We start from the raw sequence: 15,894 nt of genomic DNA on the forward strand, positions 1-15,894 counted from the left end.
AGGTTTTTATAATATGGATATAAAAGTAAAATACAAAAACACTTATAAAACATTACAAAAAATATATAAACACATTATAAAAAACCTAACCTAGGGTACCGCCGGCAGCGGGGCAAGGCCCAAGCTGCCGGTGGTCAGGGCCGCAGAGAGAGGAACCGGCGGACTATCCGCGCCGTGTCCAAGATAACCGCCTTCTGCATCTGACCCTTGATCCAACCACCTAGCGAGAGTCTCTCAAGGTGTTGGTCGAGACTCTTCGCTATGAGACCGTTCGCTGAAACGACTATCGGGACAATGATCGTCGAATCAACATCCCACATGGCGGTTATCTCGTGAGCCAAGTCTAGGTACTTACTGGACTTGTCCTTCTCGGCTTTCACGAGATTCTCATCATGGGGGATGGTGATGTCGACGAGCACGGCCCGGCGCTGCGATCGATCTATTATCACAATGTCAGGCTTATTGGCTACAATAGTCCTGTCAGTGATGATAGATCGATCCCAATAGAGCGTGGCACGACCATTCTCGAGAACTGGCACAGGTAAATACTTGTAGTACGGTACTTCGCAGTCCACAAGGCCGTATAGAAGAGCAAGCTGCTGGTGAATAATCCTGGCTACGAGATTATGTCTGTGCAAGTACTCGCCGTTAGCAAGATGAGAACAACCGGAAATGATATGCCTGAGTGACTCTCCGGGACGGCGGCATGCCCGACAAATGTCGACCGTACCGTCCTTCAGGATATATTTCCGATAGTTGTTCGTCATCATAACTTCGTCCGCAATTGCACAGGCAAAACCCTCGGTTTCTCCGAAGAGGTCCCCGAATCGTAACCAGTTCACCGACGCGAGCAGGTCTACATCGGGTCCCGTGAGGGCCTTGTAGAACCGCCCGTGTAGCACCTTACTCTCCCATACCGCCTTGCGGCCCGCAGCACTTTGTACCACAGGTTTGTGCCAGTTCTCGTTTGCCAAGGAGAGCGGCATGAAGTGCCTGTCCACTGCCACCACATCACGATGCATCCCACACTCGTTGTTAAGGAAATAATTCCTGAGATTGCACACCTCGCGGTTGTGGAGATCTTTGGCGTTAAGGAAGCCTCGACCTCCACACTTCCGTGAGATGTACAATCTCATAACTGACGAGCGTGGGTGTAGCATACGGTGTGTGGTGAGTAGTAGACGGACCCTCCGATCCAGGGCGTCCAGCTCGGTCTGAGTCCACCTTAGTATGCCAAAGGAGTATATGAGTATGGGCATTACCCAGGCGTTGAAGGCGCGCACTTTATTGCCTCCTGACAAAAGACTGTTAAGGACTTTTGTGAGCCGACTGAAAAAGCGCTCCTTCACCGACCGTCTAATACCCTCGCCCTCAATACCCAACGACTGTGACATACCAAGGTATTTATAGGTTTCTGATTCAGAGATAGATCTGAAAGACATTGTCTCAGAAAGTTGTAAATTTGTTGAATTTACAACCTCCCCCAGCTGTACATGCATAACCGCACACTTATCGACACCAAACTCCATTCTGATGGCGGTACTGAAAACTTCTGTGGTTTTCAATAGCACCATCAAGTCTTGGTTATTTGGCGCAAATAGCTTGAGGTCATCCATGTACAGAAGGTGAGAAATGACTTCACCCTCTCTCCGAAGCTGGCAACCTAACCCTGAATCCTTCAGCAGGGTGCTGAGGGGATTCAGAGCTAGGCAGAACCACAGGGGACTCAGACTGTCACCCTGAAATATTCCTCGCTCGATCCTTATAAAGTCCTGCGGGCCAGGGCGGTCATCTCCACCTCCTGGTTGACGAAGGACTGTGATCCACTGCCTCATACACGCACTTAGGAAGGATATTAAAGCTGCATCAAGTTTATACAGCTCCAATACCCTTCTCAGCCATGAGTGAGGCACCGAATCATAGGCCTTCTTATAGTCAATCCAGGCGGCCGAGAGGCCCCCCCTGTTCCGCCGAACTTGCTGGCATATGGTCATGTCTATGAGGAGGAGCTCTTTAGTACCACGGGACCCAACCCTACATCCATTTTGAGCGGACGCCAAAATGTTGTTAGCGACAATGTGCGCGTTGATTTTTGCTCTCAAAATGGATGTAAGGAGCTTGTAGAGTGTAGGCAAGCACGTGATGGGTCTGTAGTTCTTCGCTTCCGTGGTACTACCGGACTTGTAGAGCAGGAAGGTCACACCAGTTGTTAGGGAAGGTGGGAGGGAACCGAGCTCTAGGGCTTGTTGGAACTGCGTTGCCAACCGTTCGTGCGAGCATCGAAACCATTTTAGCCAGAAGTTGTGCAATCCGTCCGGTCCAGGACTTTTCCAGTTCTGGGCCGTACGGATGGCACAACTTACATCGTCGGGGCTGATGGTAATAGCACCCATAGGTTCGATGTTCTCGCACTCACGTTCGACAACGTCTATCCAACGGCCCTCCGTGTGTTCAACAGGCACTGACCAGATGCTACGCCAGAAATCAGTCATGGCAGTAGCATCCGGCAACCGCATGTCGGACACACGAGGATCGGCTTCCTCCCACCTTCGGTATACCTTCCTTTGGTCACTTTGAAAGAGACGATTCTGCTGGAATCGATCCACACGCTCTCTGTAGCGGCGAATACGGTTTGCCCATGCATAGACTTTCTGCTTTAGAAAGTCGATGCGCTCTGTGACATTGGCCATGTAGTCGCGGGGCCTGACATCCGTCCCCGCGAACGCCTGGTTCACAAAGCGCATTACTCGGGGGCGATTGTTGCCCCCCCTAAAGCAGATCAACTTTGCAATGAGAGTCCTAAACGAGCTGATACGTCGCTCGATCCGCGCTTGCCATGCATGGACACCTCCGGCGGTCCTAGGTGCACGTTCAGCGTCCGGTAACTTGACTCGAGCAACACGGCACGCCGCGATGGCTCCGCAGTACATGATCGAGTGCGTATCTTCTAAATCTTTACTAGTCCGTAAATGTGGCTCTAGTAAAGCGTTTAGGGCTCCCACTAGCGCTAGATTGCGTCTATTCATAGGCAGACGTGGTAGTCGTGGCCTAGAGATGGTTGTGGCGCGATACTGCGTAATCGCCTCTTCCAAAGTCCTCCTCACTTGCTCATTAGCAGAAGTACTCACACTCGCACAGTCCCCATCGTCGGTATTAAAATCAACCCGCGGCGCCCCCGGTGCCAGGTCGGGTGCGGGCACCGGATCCGGCGATGTGGCGGGCAGATCTCGTACCGAGGTGGAGTCCGCGCGAGCAGAGAGAGCCTCCTGGCGAAGCTGATCAAGTGTCGCGTCATCCAACCGCTTTAACCGTTGAATGACACGCACCTGGTCCGATAGTCGCTGCTCCGATACGGTGATGGTAGGTTCAAGTGCCTGAAACAGAGGCAGCATCCTTGAACGATACGCGGACAGTCGGGTTCCCCCCTCTGTAACCCCATAGTAGGCGCGCATGACGTTCTCATTCATCGATTGAGTCCATCGCATGCGACGCACTACACCACCGGCAGCGGGAGCCGTGGGCGGGGCAGGATGTCCCGCAGGCCCCAAGCGTGCCGGCAGCGGTGGCCGCCCTCGTCGCGCAGGTGGTCGTGGCGGCGGCGGCGGCGGCGGCCCGCACTCGTCGCTCGACTCGCTGGTGTCGGGCGCGGTGGCGAATTCATCGCCCGACGACAATTGCGAGGAGACGGACGAGGCGGGCGAGGGTGGTGGACGTGCGTTGGTTGTGGTAGACGCTTGTGGACGCGTTTTACTCCGTGTGATCATTTTCTCTCTTTATCATTCGACCATTGTTTGTCGGCTAGTTTTGTACATATGTAGTTACATTTTTGCGGTCACGTATCCTTTGCGAGTGTCGCAAATGTGAAGAGGTAACTTTTCCACAAGAATGTACAAGGAAAATGTAGAAAAAGCCAGTAAAAACATATTTGATTAAAAAGAAAAGGAAAATTTTGTAAAAAACGCGTCTGACGTTGACAGCGTCATTTTTTTTTTTTTTTTTTTTTTTTTTTTAATATAATATAAAAATATAATATTTTTATTATTATTATTATTATAACATCTGTGTTCCTGCTGTTTAATTCAAAAACCTCTTCCAGATGTTCCGTCTCCTCTCCGTCTGGTCCGGAGCCTTGCCGACGGTCAAACCGCTGTTCCCTACTAACTTGCCCCAGGACTTCCCCTTCGACCCACAGGAGTTTGCCGTGTTCGTCCTTTTGGGGTGAGTTTTGCCTGGTTATATATCAGGTGAGGAGGAGGTGAGGAGGATGTTGTTCCCTTAGATTAGACGAATAAAAAACAGCTTAACACTTTAGACCCATGTTTGGGCAGCAAAAGACACTTGAAGATGATATTTTCCCCAACATCTACTGCGCTTTTTGCCTTGTTCTAAAGTACAATGTTTTATTGCAGAATCGTGTGTGGACTGTTGGCAGCGCTTTGGGTGTGGTTACATCGACAATATGTACTGTTCATGAGGAAAAAGCCTATCAGCAGCTTCCTACAAAAGAAGTGAGTTGAGTACTTCAACAAAGAAACTTAAATATCAATTGGTAGGCTCTATGCCTTTGCGAATGGACAGGTAACGGTCTACCAGGGTACATATTAATCTCTAGAGATAACAAGGATAAAATTGGTATTTATGCTCAATCTTTACACTTCACAATTTATTATTGAATTAAACACCTTGCGGAGAAAAGCAAATGCCTGACCAGTAGTAGTAGATTGTGTCATAACCTATCTATGAGGAAAGGGGTCCCTTTGTTTGACATAATTAAGTACATAACCAAGTACTTGTAATTTTAGTAATTTAAGTCTAGGTAAGTGAAAAGTATAAGTCTTTTCTCTTTTTTATACATTTATATGCTATTGTTATTAGTAGGTATACTATTGTTTTGATTATGTACAACTACTAGGTACTACAAGTTTGCACCATTTATCATTACTTTTTAATTTTTACTACATAATACTTTTTAATTGTACCTCGATATGTGAATTAGGAAACTATAGGTCTATAAAAAATCAATTTGTAGCTATTAGCTAAGTTGCTGATGTTTATTTTAAGACTGTTTGTTTCTCAATAAATAAAAATAATAATAATTATTATTATTATTGAAAGTCATAATGAAATGATTGTCATATTATCATTAGTCATAATTCTGAAACCGTTAACTTTTGAGGATTTTCCTCAGGTTATCCTATAGATAGGTTAGGTTAGATTTGTTCTATGGCAATCCTGAAAAGTTACGCGTTTCTGAGAAAACCAAATTATGACTAACGAAAATGTGGACAAACAATACATTATGACTTAAAACTACATATGTGCCATTCTCAATCAAAAGGGTACTTATTGTCGGTTGTCAATAAGGCGCTATTTCCATATAGCATTAATTTGAAATCAACCTTATCGACAAGCGACAATGTGGTACCTTTTGGTTGAAAACGTCACATATATGGGAAACAATAGAGACCCATGAGGAAATCATTTTCAATTTAATTTTTATTTTCATTATGCTAAGAAAATAGTATCCTAACTAGAACAGAAAAGTGGCACTGACTAGGAGGGATCCTAGCAGGGAAGGAAAGTGCCTCTTAGATCCCTCCTAGCAGGGAAGAACAGTGCCATTTTGATCCCTCTTAGCAGGGAAGAAAAAGCCCTTTTTCGAATAGGTGATGTGAAAACAACTTTTACCAATAAAATAAGGGTTTTTATACCAATGATTTATTTCTTCCAGCCGCTTTATCTACCCGGGATTCATGACTTTGGCCGTGATGTCGATTCTATTCCCGCCTGGTATTGGCAAGTACATGGCGGCTGATTTGGGCAACCAGGAGCAGGTGAGAATACTAAGAATATCAGGTAAAATCCCGAAGTCACAAATCTGTGATTTCATACGCCGATTTCTCTGAATTGCTTTGATTTTATTACACCTTAAAGCTGCGTTTCCACCAGAAATGTGTTTGTTATTTTTAAGAAGCTGTAGAATATTGTCCACTAGAGCTGCGCTGAGCTAGGATAGTTAAATGTAGTGATTTTATTGGTTCCTAACAAACACATCCCTCGTTACGCATCCTCGCACATATCTGGTGGAAACGCAGCCTGATTTCGTTATAGGTAAACATTTACCATAATTCCTAGATCTCAAAACGGAATAGTGTCAAAATGCCTGAATCCAAAATGCCACATTTCTTCCATATTCATTTTGTTTTCAAAATATTCTTAAATCACTAGTCCAAGACGCAATAGATCTTTTGGGACATGAAAAGGACAGGTGCAAAAGAAACATGTATATATCCCAATTCGAGTTTTGAATGATTCACGGTTAGTTTCACTAGACTTATATTGACCGGGATATAGACCAGCCACCCGTGAACATGATGCATGTAACTGCGTCGAAATATCGGGAGCTCAAAAATAATACAAAAGGTAATCACGGTCTATATCCCGGTCAAAATAAGTCTAATGTACCTATATACCTATATCCCACTTTGATCTTCAATGATAACTATCACCTATCACTATGGAGTTGGGCGGGACATGTTGCTAGGCAGAGTGATGGCAGGTGGACTAAAATGTTAGCGGAACGGTGGCCGCTTTCGAATGAAAGAAGCCCCTGGCGTCCGTTGGCTCGTGGACGACATCCGGAAGATTGCGGGTCACTCCTGGATGAGATTAGCTCAGGACCGGGACAAGTGGCGTACTGGAAGAGAGGCCTATGCTCAGCAGTGGGCGACAAAGGGCTCATATGATGATGATGAATAAGTAATTATTTTCCAGGTGTTATCCCTCTTCGCCAACTTCACCTGGTCGGACAACCTAACAGCGGAGCAGGCCTCAATGGTTGCCCACTGGGAAACCCCTGAAGTCAACCTCTACGGCTGTCTCTGGATCTACTTCCTGTCTATTGTAAGTGCTATTTATTTTTGACATTATAACACAAACATTTGGTTTGTAAATAGTCGGTAACGAGCATGTGACACCTCCGGTATCACTATATATACCATAATATACTATATATCCATACTAATATTATAAATGCGAAAGTGTGTCTGGCTGTCTGTCTGTCTGTTACCTCTTCACGCTTAAACCGCTGAACCGATTTACATGAAATTTGGTATAGATATAGTTTGAGTCCCGGGAAAGGACATAGGGTAGTTTTTATCCCAGAAGTCATCCTTTAAGGGGGTGAAAATGGGAAGTTTGTATGGGAAATCGATAAAAATCAGATTGGATAAAAATAAGCTACCCAAATTACTAACTCCACGCAGACGAAGTCGCGAGCAAAAGCTAGTAGTAGTCTGACAAACGACCGGCGTCGTCTGACCAATTTTGTTAGTAACAAATGTAACAATAGAATAAAGGACTATACTTACTCAATTACTCATCCCTCTTGGGATTGTTTGTTTTTGTTTGTCGCCTTCTGTTTTTGTTCCACTAACACTTAGTTTATAATCTTAATTGTAACTAACCATTATGGGCCAATGTTATCTTTTAAATAAATAAATTGAAATACCCTCCCCTATTCCCTTTGCCTATGCTTCACTGACTAAAAATACGATTACAAATCATAGAAAATATTAAATATAGTTTAAGTTACCTACACCATAATGTTTCTATGTTTCTGTGGTTTTTTTCCATCGCTGTACTATTTTAAATTGTGTCTTTTTTTAACGTATTTTTTCCAGTAACATTTACATTAATGAGCTTGCCGACGTTTTTCCGAGGAGCTTCAGCGAGGAGTTTAAGGTTTAACAGTAAAAAAAATCTATAAAAAGTAATCGACGAGGATGGGATTCGAACCCACGCGTGCAGAGCACATTGGATTAGCAGTCCAACGCCTTAACCACTCGGCCACCTCGTCACGTCACAACACTCCTAATTATGCCTTCTTTAGGCAATAAAACAGCTGTATAAAAAGTTTATAACAGTTTAAACATAAGGTTTATTTTATTACGTCATAATCATGTTGGCAAGTCCAACAGAACATACTTGTTATATAATGTATTAACTCCTTTTTACACTCTGTTATTTTACTTTTTCTGTTTCCATGTAAACGGATAACAAATAGAATCTATCCTTCACATTCACCTTACAGGTGCTTACATTGTGTGTGCTTTAAATACAATAAATTGTGACCATCAAGACGGGCTTTCCTTCCTCGCCTTACTGAACCAGCCATTCCACCTCACCGCTGAACAATCATGAACACGGATTTCTTCTTAATAAGTATAATCAAACGTTGGTAACGTGCGTTCAACTGCCGGCTAGTACTAATGAAAATGTACTAGTACTAATGAATTCTCGGAAATTATATATACAGGGTGTCTTTAGCCATTGGACACAGCCGAAATGTACATATGCATTAGGGTATTTAGAATCAGTATACATAGTATCATAACAACCGGTGTAGCGGTTACGAAGAAATTAACAAATTACGATTTCTTACTTCGGAGCAGCCTGTATGTGTTAATAGCTCCTGAGGTAACAAATAGTATGAAACCTTCTTCGACCTTATTGATTATCTTTTTTATTTATGACATGAATAAGATTCTAACTTTTGACAAATGTCATCATTGCCCTACATTTTCGAACAAATTGTCAAAAACACTGCCAATGATTAATACAGTATGTTTTTTTTTGTCATCGATCATTGGAATTAATTTTTGTTTTGAATTTTTTTTAATATTTAGTTCTAATTAAAAAAATATTAACGTTAGAGCATTCCTGAGAAGTACCCTACATATTTCAGGGTTTGTCCAAAGGCTAAGGTCACCCTATATATAATTAGAAGAAAACATCGTGAGGAAACCGGACTAATCCCAAAAGGGTCTAATATACCTTAATAGAATAGCAGCCGATTTAGTAAAAACTAGCGTCTACACGATCCTAGGCTCCCATTATATATCCACTCATATTTTATTTATTTTATTTTATTTATTTGGAGATCCAACAGCTGTGACATTAACATAAAAATTATAGTTGATACAGGAAGCCAATTATAGGAACTCACAGGTAGATGATACAAACTAATAGGTACTATACTAAGGTTGCGCACTATCGCAGCCACATATGTAAACAGAGCGTAACAAATGATAACTAATAAGGGAGTAACTAAAATACAAATTAACTTAGCAATGAAGACAAAAGGCAAGAAAAAAAAAACAAAAAAAGAGAGAGTAATAAAGTAACTAGTAATAAGCATTCAAGAAGGCGACAACACGCTCACTCCAAAGACTCAAAATATCTCTGCACTAGATTACGTCTCACGCTAGGAATTCTACAGTTGAATATATCTACATCAAATTCTTTAGACAACTCATTTAGGTTACGACTTGTTAACTTGGTTGCTTGTTAGGTATTTGAGGAAAATAAATAATTCGTTTAAATAAAATCTGAGTCTGAACGGCTCCAAATAATTATGTATTCAGTTGTGTAAACATAGTAAACTATAATACCTTGGCAATCATGCAATCAATTTATTAGACCATCTTGTTAATTATTAAATGGCTCAGTTGTTTAAAAGTGAGTCTAAATTAGCAAAATATGTGTTCTGGGTTCAAGACTGAAGGAGTTAATTCTTCGAATATCTTTACTAAAGGATACTCGAAGAATTTTTGACGGTAGTATCAAAATCTCATCACTACATAATATAAAACAAAGTCACTTCCTGCTGTCTGTCTGTATGTCTGTCCCTATGTATGCTTAGATCTTTAAAACTACGCAACGGATTTTGATGCGGTTTTTTTAATAGATAGAGTGATTCAAGAGGAAGGTTTATATATATAATTCATCAGCACTGCGCCCGTGCGAAGCCGGGGCGGGTCGCTAGTTATAGAAATAAGCCAGTTTTCTATACCAATGTGACACACCGTGCCTTTTTCATTTTATTTTATTCGTTTATTTAAGTAATTTGGTGTGACGCTAAATATGAGGAAAATGGAGCTATTACCACAAAATTAATGTTTATACAAGGAAAAATGGTGGGGATCCGTTTGAGGGCATATTCAGTAACGTGTTCTGATTAGGAAAAAAATAAGAAAAATTTTTTTGACGTAAAGTTTTTGGCCTTTGTACAGTCAAGGGCATAAATATATAATACATTCCCAAAGTTTCAAAAATATGTGACACCTTAGACTTTTGAGCCATTTGTCTGTATCGATATTTTTGCCTTCGACTGTACCTATGGTGGGTTGGCCGACTTGGACGACCTGCCTTTTTTCTCTTAAACGGACTCCCATTCACTATTTGTTACACCTTGTAGGTATAATGTACAGAATTTTCTCTGTCCTGTCTGTATAGATTAAGTTTTATTTTCTTTTCAGTACTTCCTAAGCATGGTGTCCTGTACACTGCCTGTTCCGGCCGGTATTTTCGTACCGGCGTTCAAAATGGGGGCCTCACTCGGGCGCCTGACTGGAGAACTCATGCATTACTTCTGTCCCCTTGGAGTGGCCTATGGGGGACATATACAGAAGATTCTGCCAGGTATCATTATACTTAGAATAAATTTAAAAGTGGAAAAATTACTGCCTTGGGTGAGACTTGAACTCACGGCCTCTGGATCGATACTCCAGCGCTCTGCCAACTGAGCCACCAAGACCTCATCCATAGTCAGCAAATCTTCCCACTATATGGGTCTAGGGGACCCTAGCGACATCTACCGTAAGAGTGTTACACTTCTTAAACGGCCACCGGAGTTCCAAGTCATATTGGAAATTCACCAGTTACGATGTGCTACCCATTCTAAATTAATTTTTAACAAGCAGAAACGTCTGCGATCGATGCTATTATGCTTAGAATAAATTTAATAGCATCGATCGCAGACGTTTCTGCTTGTTAAAAATTAATTTAGGTATCATTATAGTTTAGAAATGGGGCCTCACGGGGCCTACGTCAAAATGGAGCCTCACTCGGTCGCCTAACAGGGGAACTTATGCATTACTTTACTTCTGTCCCCTTGGAGTGACCTACGGGGGACATATATAGAAGATTCTGCCAGGTATCATTATAGTTCAGAAATGGGGCCTCACGGGGCCTACGTCAAAATGGAGCCTCACTCGGTCGCCTAACAGGGGAACTTATGCATTACTTTACTTCTGTCCCCTTGGAGTGACCTACGGGGGACATATACAGAAGATTCTGCCAGGTATCATTATAGTTCAGAAATGGGGCCTCACGGGGCCTACGTCAAAATGGAGCCTCACTCGGTCGCCTAACAGGAGAACTAATGCATTACTTTACTTCTGTCCCCTTGGAGTGACATATACAGAAGAACCTGCAACCTGCCATGTATCATTGTTTGTCATAGGTTCAAAATAACTAGCCTAACAGGAGAACTAATGCACTAATTTTGCCCTTTTGGAGTGGCCTACGGAGGACATAATCAGAATATTCTACCACGTATCATTATGGTTCCAAACTGGGGCCTCACAAGGCTCACGTTCAAAATAGGGGCCTCACTCGGTCGCCTTATGGGAGAACTCATGCATTAAATACTCTATCCTCTTACTTGTCGTGGACTACGAGGGATATGTACAGAAGATTTGGATTAATTATTTTTCACTAATCACGCTATCCCGCTTAATGTGTGTTTTTGACGTTGACGTTAGTATTTTAGTTTATTTAGTTTTAATAGAGCAATTATTTTCTGTAATATTGGTATTTGTTTGGCAGGCGGCTACGCTGTGGTCGGTGCAGCGGCGTTTACCGGCGCCGTCACACACACCGTGTCGACCATCGTCATCGTCAGCGAGATGACAGGACAGGTAAGAACTAAGAACTGCGGATTCCCTTGGTTTTAGAAGTAAATAACCTTAATTTTCAAATAAAACAGGATGACTAAGGTATAAAAATTACGACGTGCGTGCGACGTTTCGTAGACATTCTACGGCCGCAGTCATCTGCGCAGAGCGAGGTTAATTTTTTTTTCTTTCTCGGAGCATGAGTTTGACTTACACTTTTCAGGTTTTTTATGTTTATAAACCGAAGCCGAAGGCCGAGAATTTTTTTTTCTTGATCACGTTTTCGAGTAATACAAATCGATCGATCTTGGTAGGAACTTTGATACCTGGGTGCCTAGCCAAGATGTCAATCGTTCGCTACGTAGCGAACGATACGTTAATGTCTCTCTGTCGCACTAATATGGAAGAGTTATAGACACTAACGCTATAGTACAAACAAAGCGCTATTATTAATTGTTTTCAAGTAGTTAATAATATAATTGCGCAGGTGACCCACATCCTTCCAATAATGGCGGCCGTACTAGCAGCCAATGCGGTCGCAGCGCTCCTGCAGCCGTCCTGCTTTGACAGCATCATCCTGATCAAGAAACTGCCTTATCTTCCCGACCTACTGTCTTCAGCTAGCAGTAAGTACATAAACATAAATGCGCAGGTGACCCACAATACTCCCAATAATGGCGGCCGTGCTAGCAGCTAATGCGGTCGCAGCGCTCCTGCAGCCGTCCTGCTTTGACAGCATCATCCTGATCAAGAAACTGCCTTATCTTCCCGACCTACTGTCTTCAGCTAGCAGTAAGTACATGTACATAAATGCGCTGGTGACTTACAATACTCCCAATAATGGCGGCCGTGCTAGCAGCCAATGCGGTCGCAGCGCTCCTGCAGCCGTCCTGCTTTGACAGCATCATCCTGATCAAGAAACTGCCTTATCTTCCCGACCTACTGTCTTCAGCTAGCAGTAAGTACATGTACATAAATGCGCTGGTGACCCACAATACTCCCAATAATGGCGGCCGTTCTAGCAGCCAATGCCGTCGCAGCGCTCCTGCAGCCGTCCTGCTTTGACAGCATCATCCTGATCAAGAAACTGCCTTATCTCCTTGACTTATTATCTTCAGCTAAGTATAACAGGTACAGCTAAGTATAGCAGTGCGTGAGTATAACACATACTTTGAACAAAAGTCCTGACGTTTTAAAGTATATACGTTCTCATGCGAAAGAAACGCACAAAAAAATGCCGTGGCAGCGCTCCTACAGCATTATTCTGATCAAGAAACTGCCTTATCTCCCTGATCTACTATCCTCCGCTAGCCGCGAGTAGAAACACGTATGTATTTTTTTATACGACGACGGTGGCAAACAAGCGTGTGACCCGTCTGATGTTAAGCAGCCACCGCTTACAAGGATTCATCCTTTGGAGCACTGCAAACTTTACTCACCGGTCACCATCAGGAACACAACACTACATACCTACAAACTAAGTGGCAGTGCTATTTTCTAAAATCAATCCTATTGTAAATGAATATAGTTGGCAAAATTGGCAGTTGGTAAAATAGGTGTATGTGTAAAATAATAGTTACCTGCTATTGTATTGTACCCTCACAATAGTATTGTCTACCTTTTGAGTCTGAAATCCCGACCAAACAACCCGAAAGCAATTTAATACGCGGATAAAACGACAATCATCATATAAGAAATGCAATAGCTCGCATTTTTTTCGATTGTAGTAAGTAGTAAGATTTCTTTTTATTTATTACACAATAAAACTATGTACAATTCGCAAGCGTAATGCCTACATTGCCTACTAAAATTACAATACGTATGATTTATTAACTCATCGAAATTAGTCACGTTTTACTAGACAATTATTATTACGGAACAAGTGAACACAACTTAACAGTAACATCAGAACATCTGCTTATTCGTTTAAAAAAAACGTCACTAGGTTGTAACGCGTTATTTCGCCCGGGCCGCACATGACGAGGTGGCCGAGAGGTTAAGGCGTTGGACTGCTAATCCAATGTGCTCTGCACGCGTGGGTTCGAATCCCATCCTCGTCGGGTAATTTTTTTTGTTTAATTTTAATTTTTTGGTCTATTATTTTTATTTTTTAAATTTGTAGTTTTTTTTTTGTTTGGTTATTTTTTACGTTTTTTTTTCCCTGACAGGAATGTATGACATTTGCGTAGAAGATTTCATGGTGCGAGATGTCAAATACATATGGAATAGGATGACATTCCAGCAACTGAAAGATTTATTGAAAGAAAATAAGGTAAAAAATATTACTAGGTACTATTTTCTATGCTATTATTTGTTACTTACCCATATTTCGGAAAATAAACACGGATATACAAACAGCAGCAAAGTTACAAATAAATTGTGAGGTCACGAACATTATTAGGTCAATAAACTTTGTTATCATCGTCTTTGCAAGGTCAATAAACTCGTCTATTAATATTGACCCTGTTGTTTTTTGACCTTTTAATAGTCCTCTTATTATCAAATCAGATCAATTTTTCTTTATGAAACGTTACTATGGAGTCAATAAGAGTAACGAATGTAACGTCACTAGTCACTATACCTACATTGTGATAAATCCACTTCCTTACGTATACCTAATAATATCTAAGTATATATATGACTTTTGCTGATCATTGAAAGCCCAATAATTGAATGAAACAGTTTAAATTATAAATCTGTGTTTAGTGTGTGTAGAATGAATAATATTAGATATTTGTACTGTTTGCTTTTTACAGGCAATAAAAAGTTTCCCACTAGTGGATAGCCCCGCTTCTATGGTTCTTCTAGGCTCAATCCACCGCTGGGAACTAGTCAAGGTCATTGAACAGCAAGTCGGTAGAGAGAGACGGCTGCAGGTGGCAGCGTTATGGCATCGCGAGGCCGAGCTGAGAAGGAGAGAGACGGAACGACGAGCGAGACGACCGTCTCGATTCGAGGTAAGCCCAGAGTATAGTCGTTCGATTTGTAGCTGGCTTGTTAATATTTTTGTTTTTCTATTTTGTATGGTTTACCTTGTATTTGTTCGGCAGGTGACGCCGGCGCCCGACATGCTGGGGCTGCGGCCGCCCGGCATGACGAGGGGATCCTCGCTCACCACCAAAGATCAGGAGGGACTTATACCGGGTAAATAGATATTCACCAAAGACTAAAGAGGCTTTCTTTATTTTTTAACAGAAAGCTAAGTTATCCCCTATATAGAGTGCAAACTTAATTTCATGAAAAATTTTTAATTTAAAATTAATTTCATGAGAAATATTTAATAATATTAAAGTTCTACTTTGTTCGCATTGCTATTCGGAAAATGGATGTTTCACGCTTGAAAAACAAATTTCTATTTGAAACGGCTTCAAACACTTGAGCACACATTGTTGCCAGAATTTCGATTATGGTCATATATTGTCTCTTGTCAATGTAGGTGCAAACTCATAATGTCCCATACATACATCAAATGCCTCATCATTTCATTTCAGCGCCTGGTCAACTATTCCGACCGAAGTCTATCCTGAAGAAAACAAACTCATTCACACTAACCCGAGGACTCGGGTCGCCGCAGCCGCTCACGCCAACCACTCCGTCCGTCTACACCACCGTCACCGGCGCCGAAACGCGGTATGTACCTATATACAAAACGAACTCATTCACACTAACCCGAGGACTCGGGTCGCCACAGCCGCTCACGCCAACCACTCCGTCCGTTTACACCACCGTCACCGGCGCCGAAACGCGGTATGTACCTATATACAAAACGAACTCATTCACACTAACCCGAGGACTCGGGTCGCCACAGCCGCTCACGCCAACCACTCCGTCCGTTTACACCACCGTCACCGGCGCCGAACCGCGGTATGTACCTATATACAAAACGACCTCATTCACACTAACCCGAGGACTCGGGTCGCCGCAGCCGCTCCCGCCAACCACTCCGTCCGTCTACACCACCGTCACCGGCGCCGAAACGCGGTATTTATACAAAATGAACTCATTCACACTAACCCGAGGACTCGGGTCGCCGCAGCCGCTCACGCCAACCACTCCGTCCGTCTACACCACCGTTACCGGCGCCGAAACGCGGTATGTACCTATATACAAAACGAACTCATTCACACTAACCCGAGGACTCGGGTCGCCACAGCCG

At 42.7% G+C, this 15,894-nt stretch overlaps 1 protein-coding gene and 3 non-coding genes across 4 annotated transcripts in view; 2 read left to right on the top strand and 2 right to left on the bottom strand.

Annotated features, from left to right (window-relative positions):
• The window catches only part of LOC134751450 (chloride channel protein 2), a 65,313-nt gene that overhangs the window by 30,638 nt on the left and 18,781 nt on the right, over window positions 1-15,894 (top strand). Inside the window, exons 8-18 of the mRNA XM_063686858.1 lie at window positions 4,097-4,218; window positions 4,410-4,508; window positions 5,732-5,834; window positions 6,775-6,903; window positions 10,320-10,482; window positions 11,671-11,762; window positions 12,226-12,364; window positions 13,907-14,010; window positions 14,495-14,695; window positions 14,789-14,882; window positions 15,230-15,368. Of these exons, the coding sequence (XP_063542928.1) occupies window positions 4,097-4,218; window positions 4,410-4,508; window positions 5,732-5,834; window positions 6,775-6,903; window positions 10,320-10,482; window positions 11,671-11,762; window positions 12,226-12,364; window positions 13,907-14,010; window positions 14,495-14,695; window positions 14,789-14,882; window positions 15,230-15,368 (1,385 nt within the window). The remainder of the gene's footprint in view (window positions 1-4,096; window positions 4,219-4,409; window positions 4,509-5,731; window positions 5,835-6,774; window positions 6,904-10,319; window positions 10,483-11,670; window positions 11,763-12,225; window positions 12,365-13,906; window positions 14,011-14,494; window positions 14,696-14,788; window positions 14,883-15,229; window positions 15,369-15,894) is intronic.
• On the bottom strand, window positions 7,777-7,858 carry Trnas-gcu (transfer RNA serine (anticodon GCU)). The gene has a single exon. It is a non-coding gene; the product is annotated as a tRNA-Ser (tRNA).
• Trnad-auc (transfer RNA aspartic acid (anticodon AUC)) lies at window positions 10,525-10,597 on the bottom strand. The gene has a single exon. It is a non-coding gene; the product is annotated as a tRNA-Asp (tRNA).
• On the top strand, window positions 13,717-13,798 carry Trnas-gcu (transfer RNA serine (anticodon GCU)). The gene has a single exon. It is a non-coding gene; the product is annotated as a tRNA-Ser (tRNA).

This window comes from Cydia strobilella, chromosome 22 (genome assembly GCF_947568885.1).
Source record: "Cydia strobilella chromosome 22, ilCydStro3.1, whole genome shotgun sequence".
Classification (NCBI taxonomy): domain Eukaryota; kingdom Metazoa; phylum Arthropoda; class Insecta; order Lepidoptera; family Tortricidae; genus Cydia; species Cydia strobilella.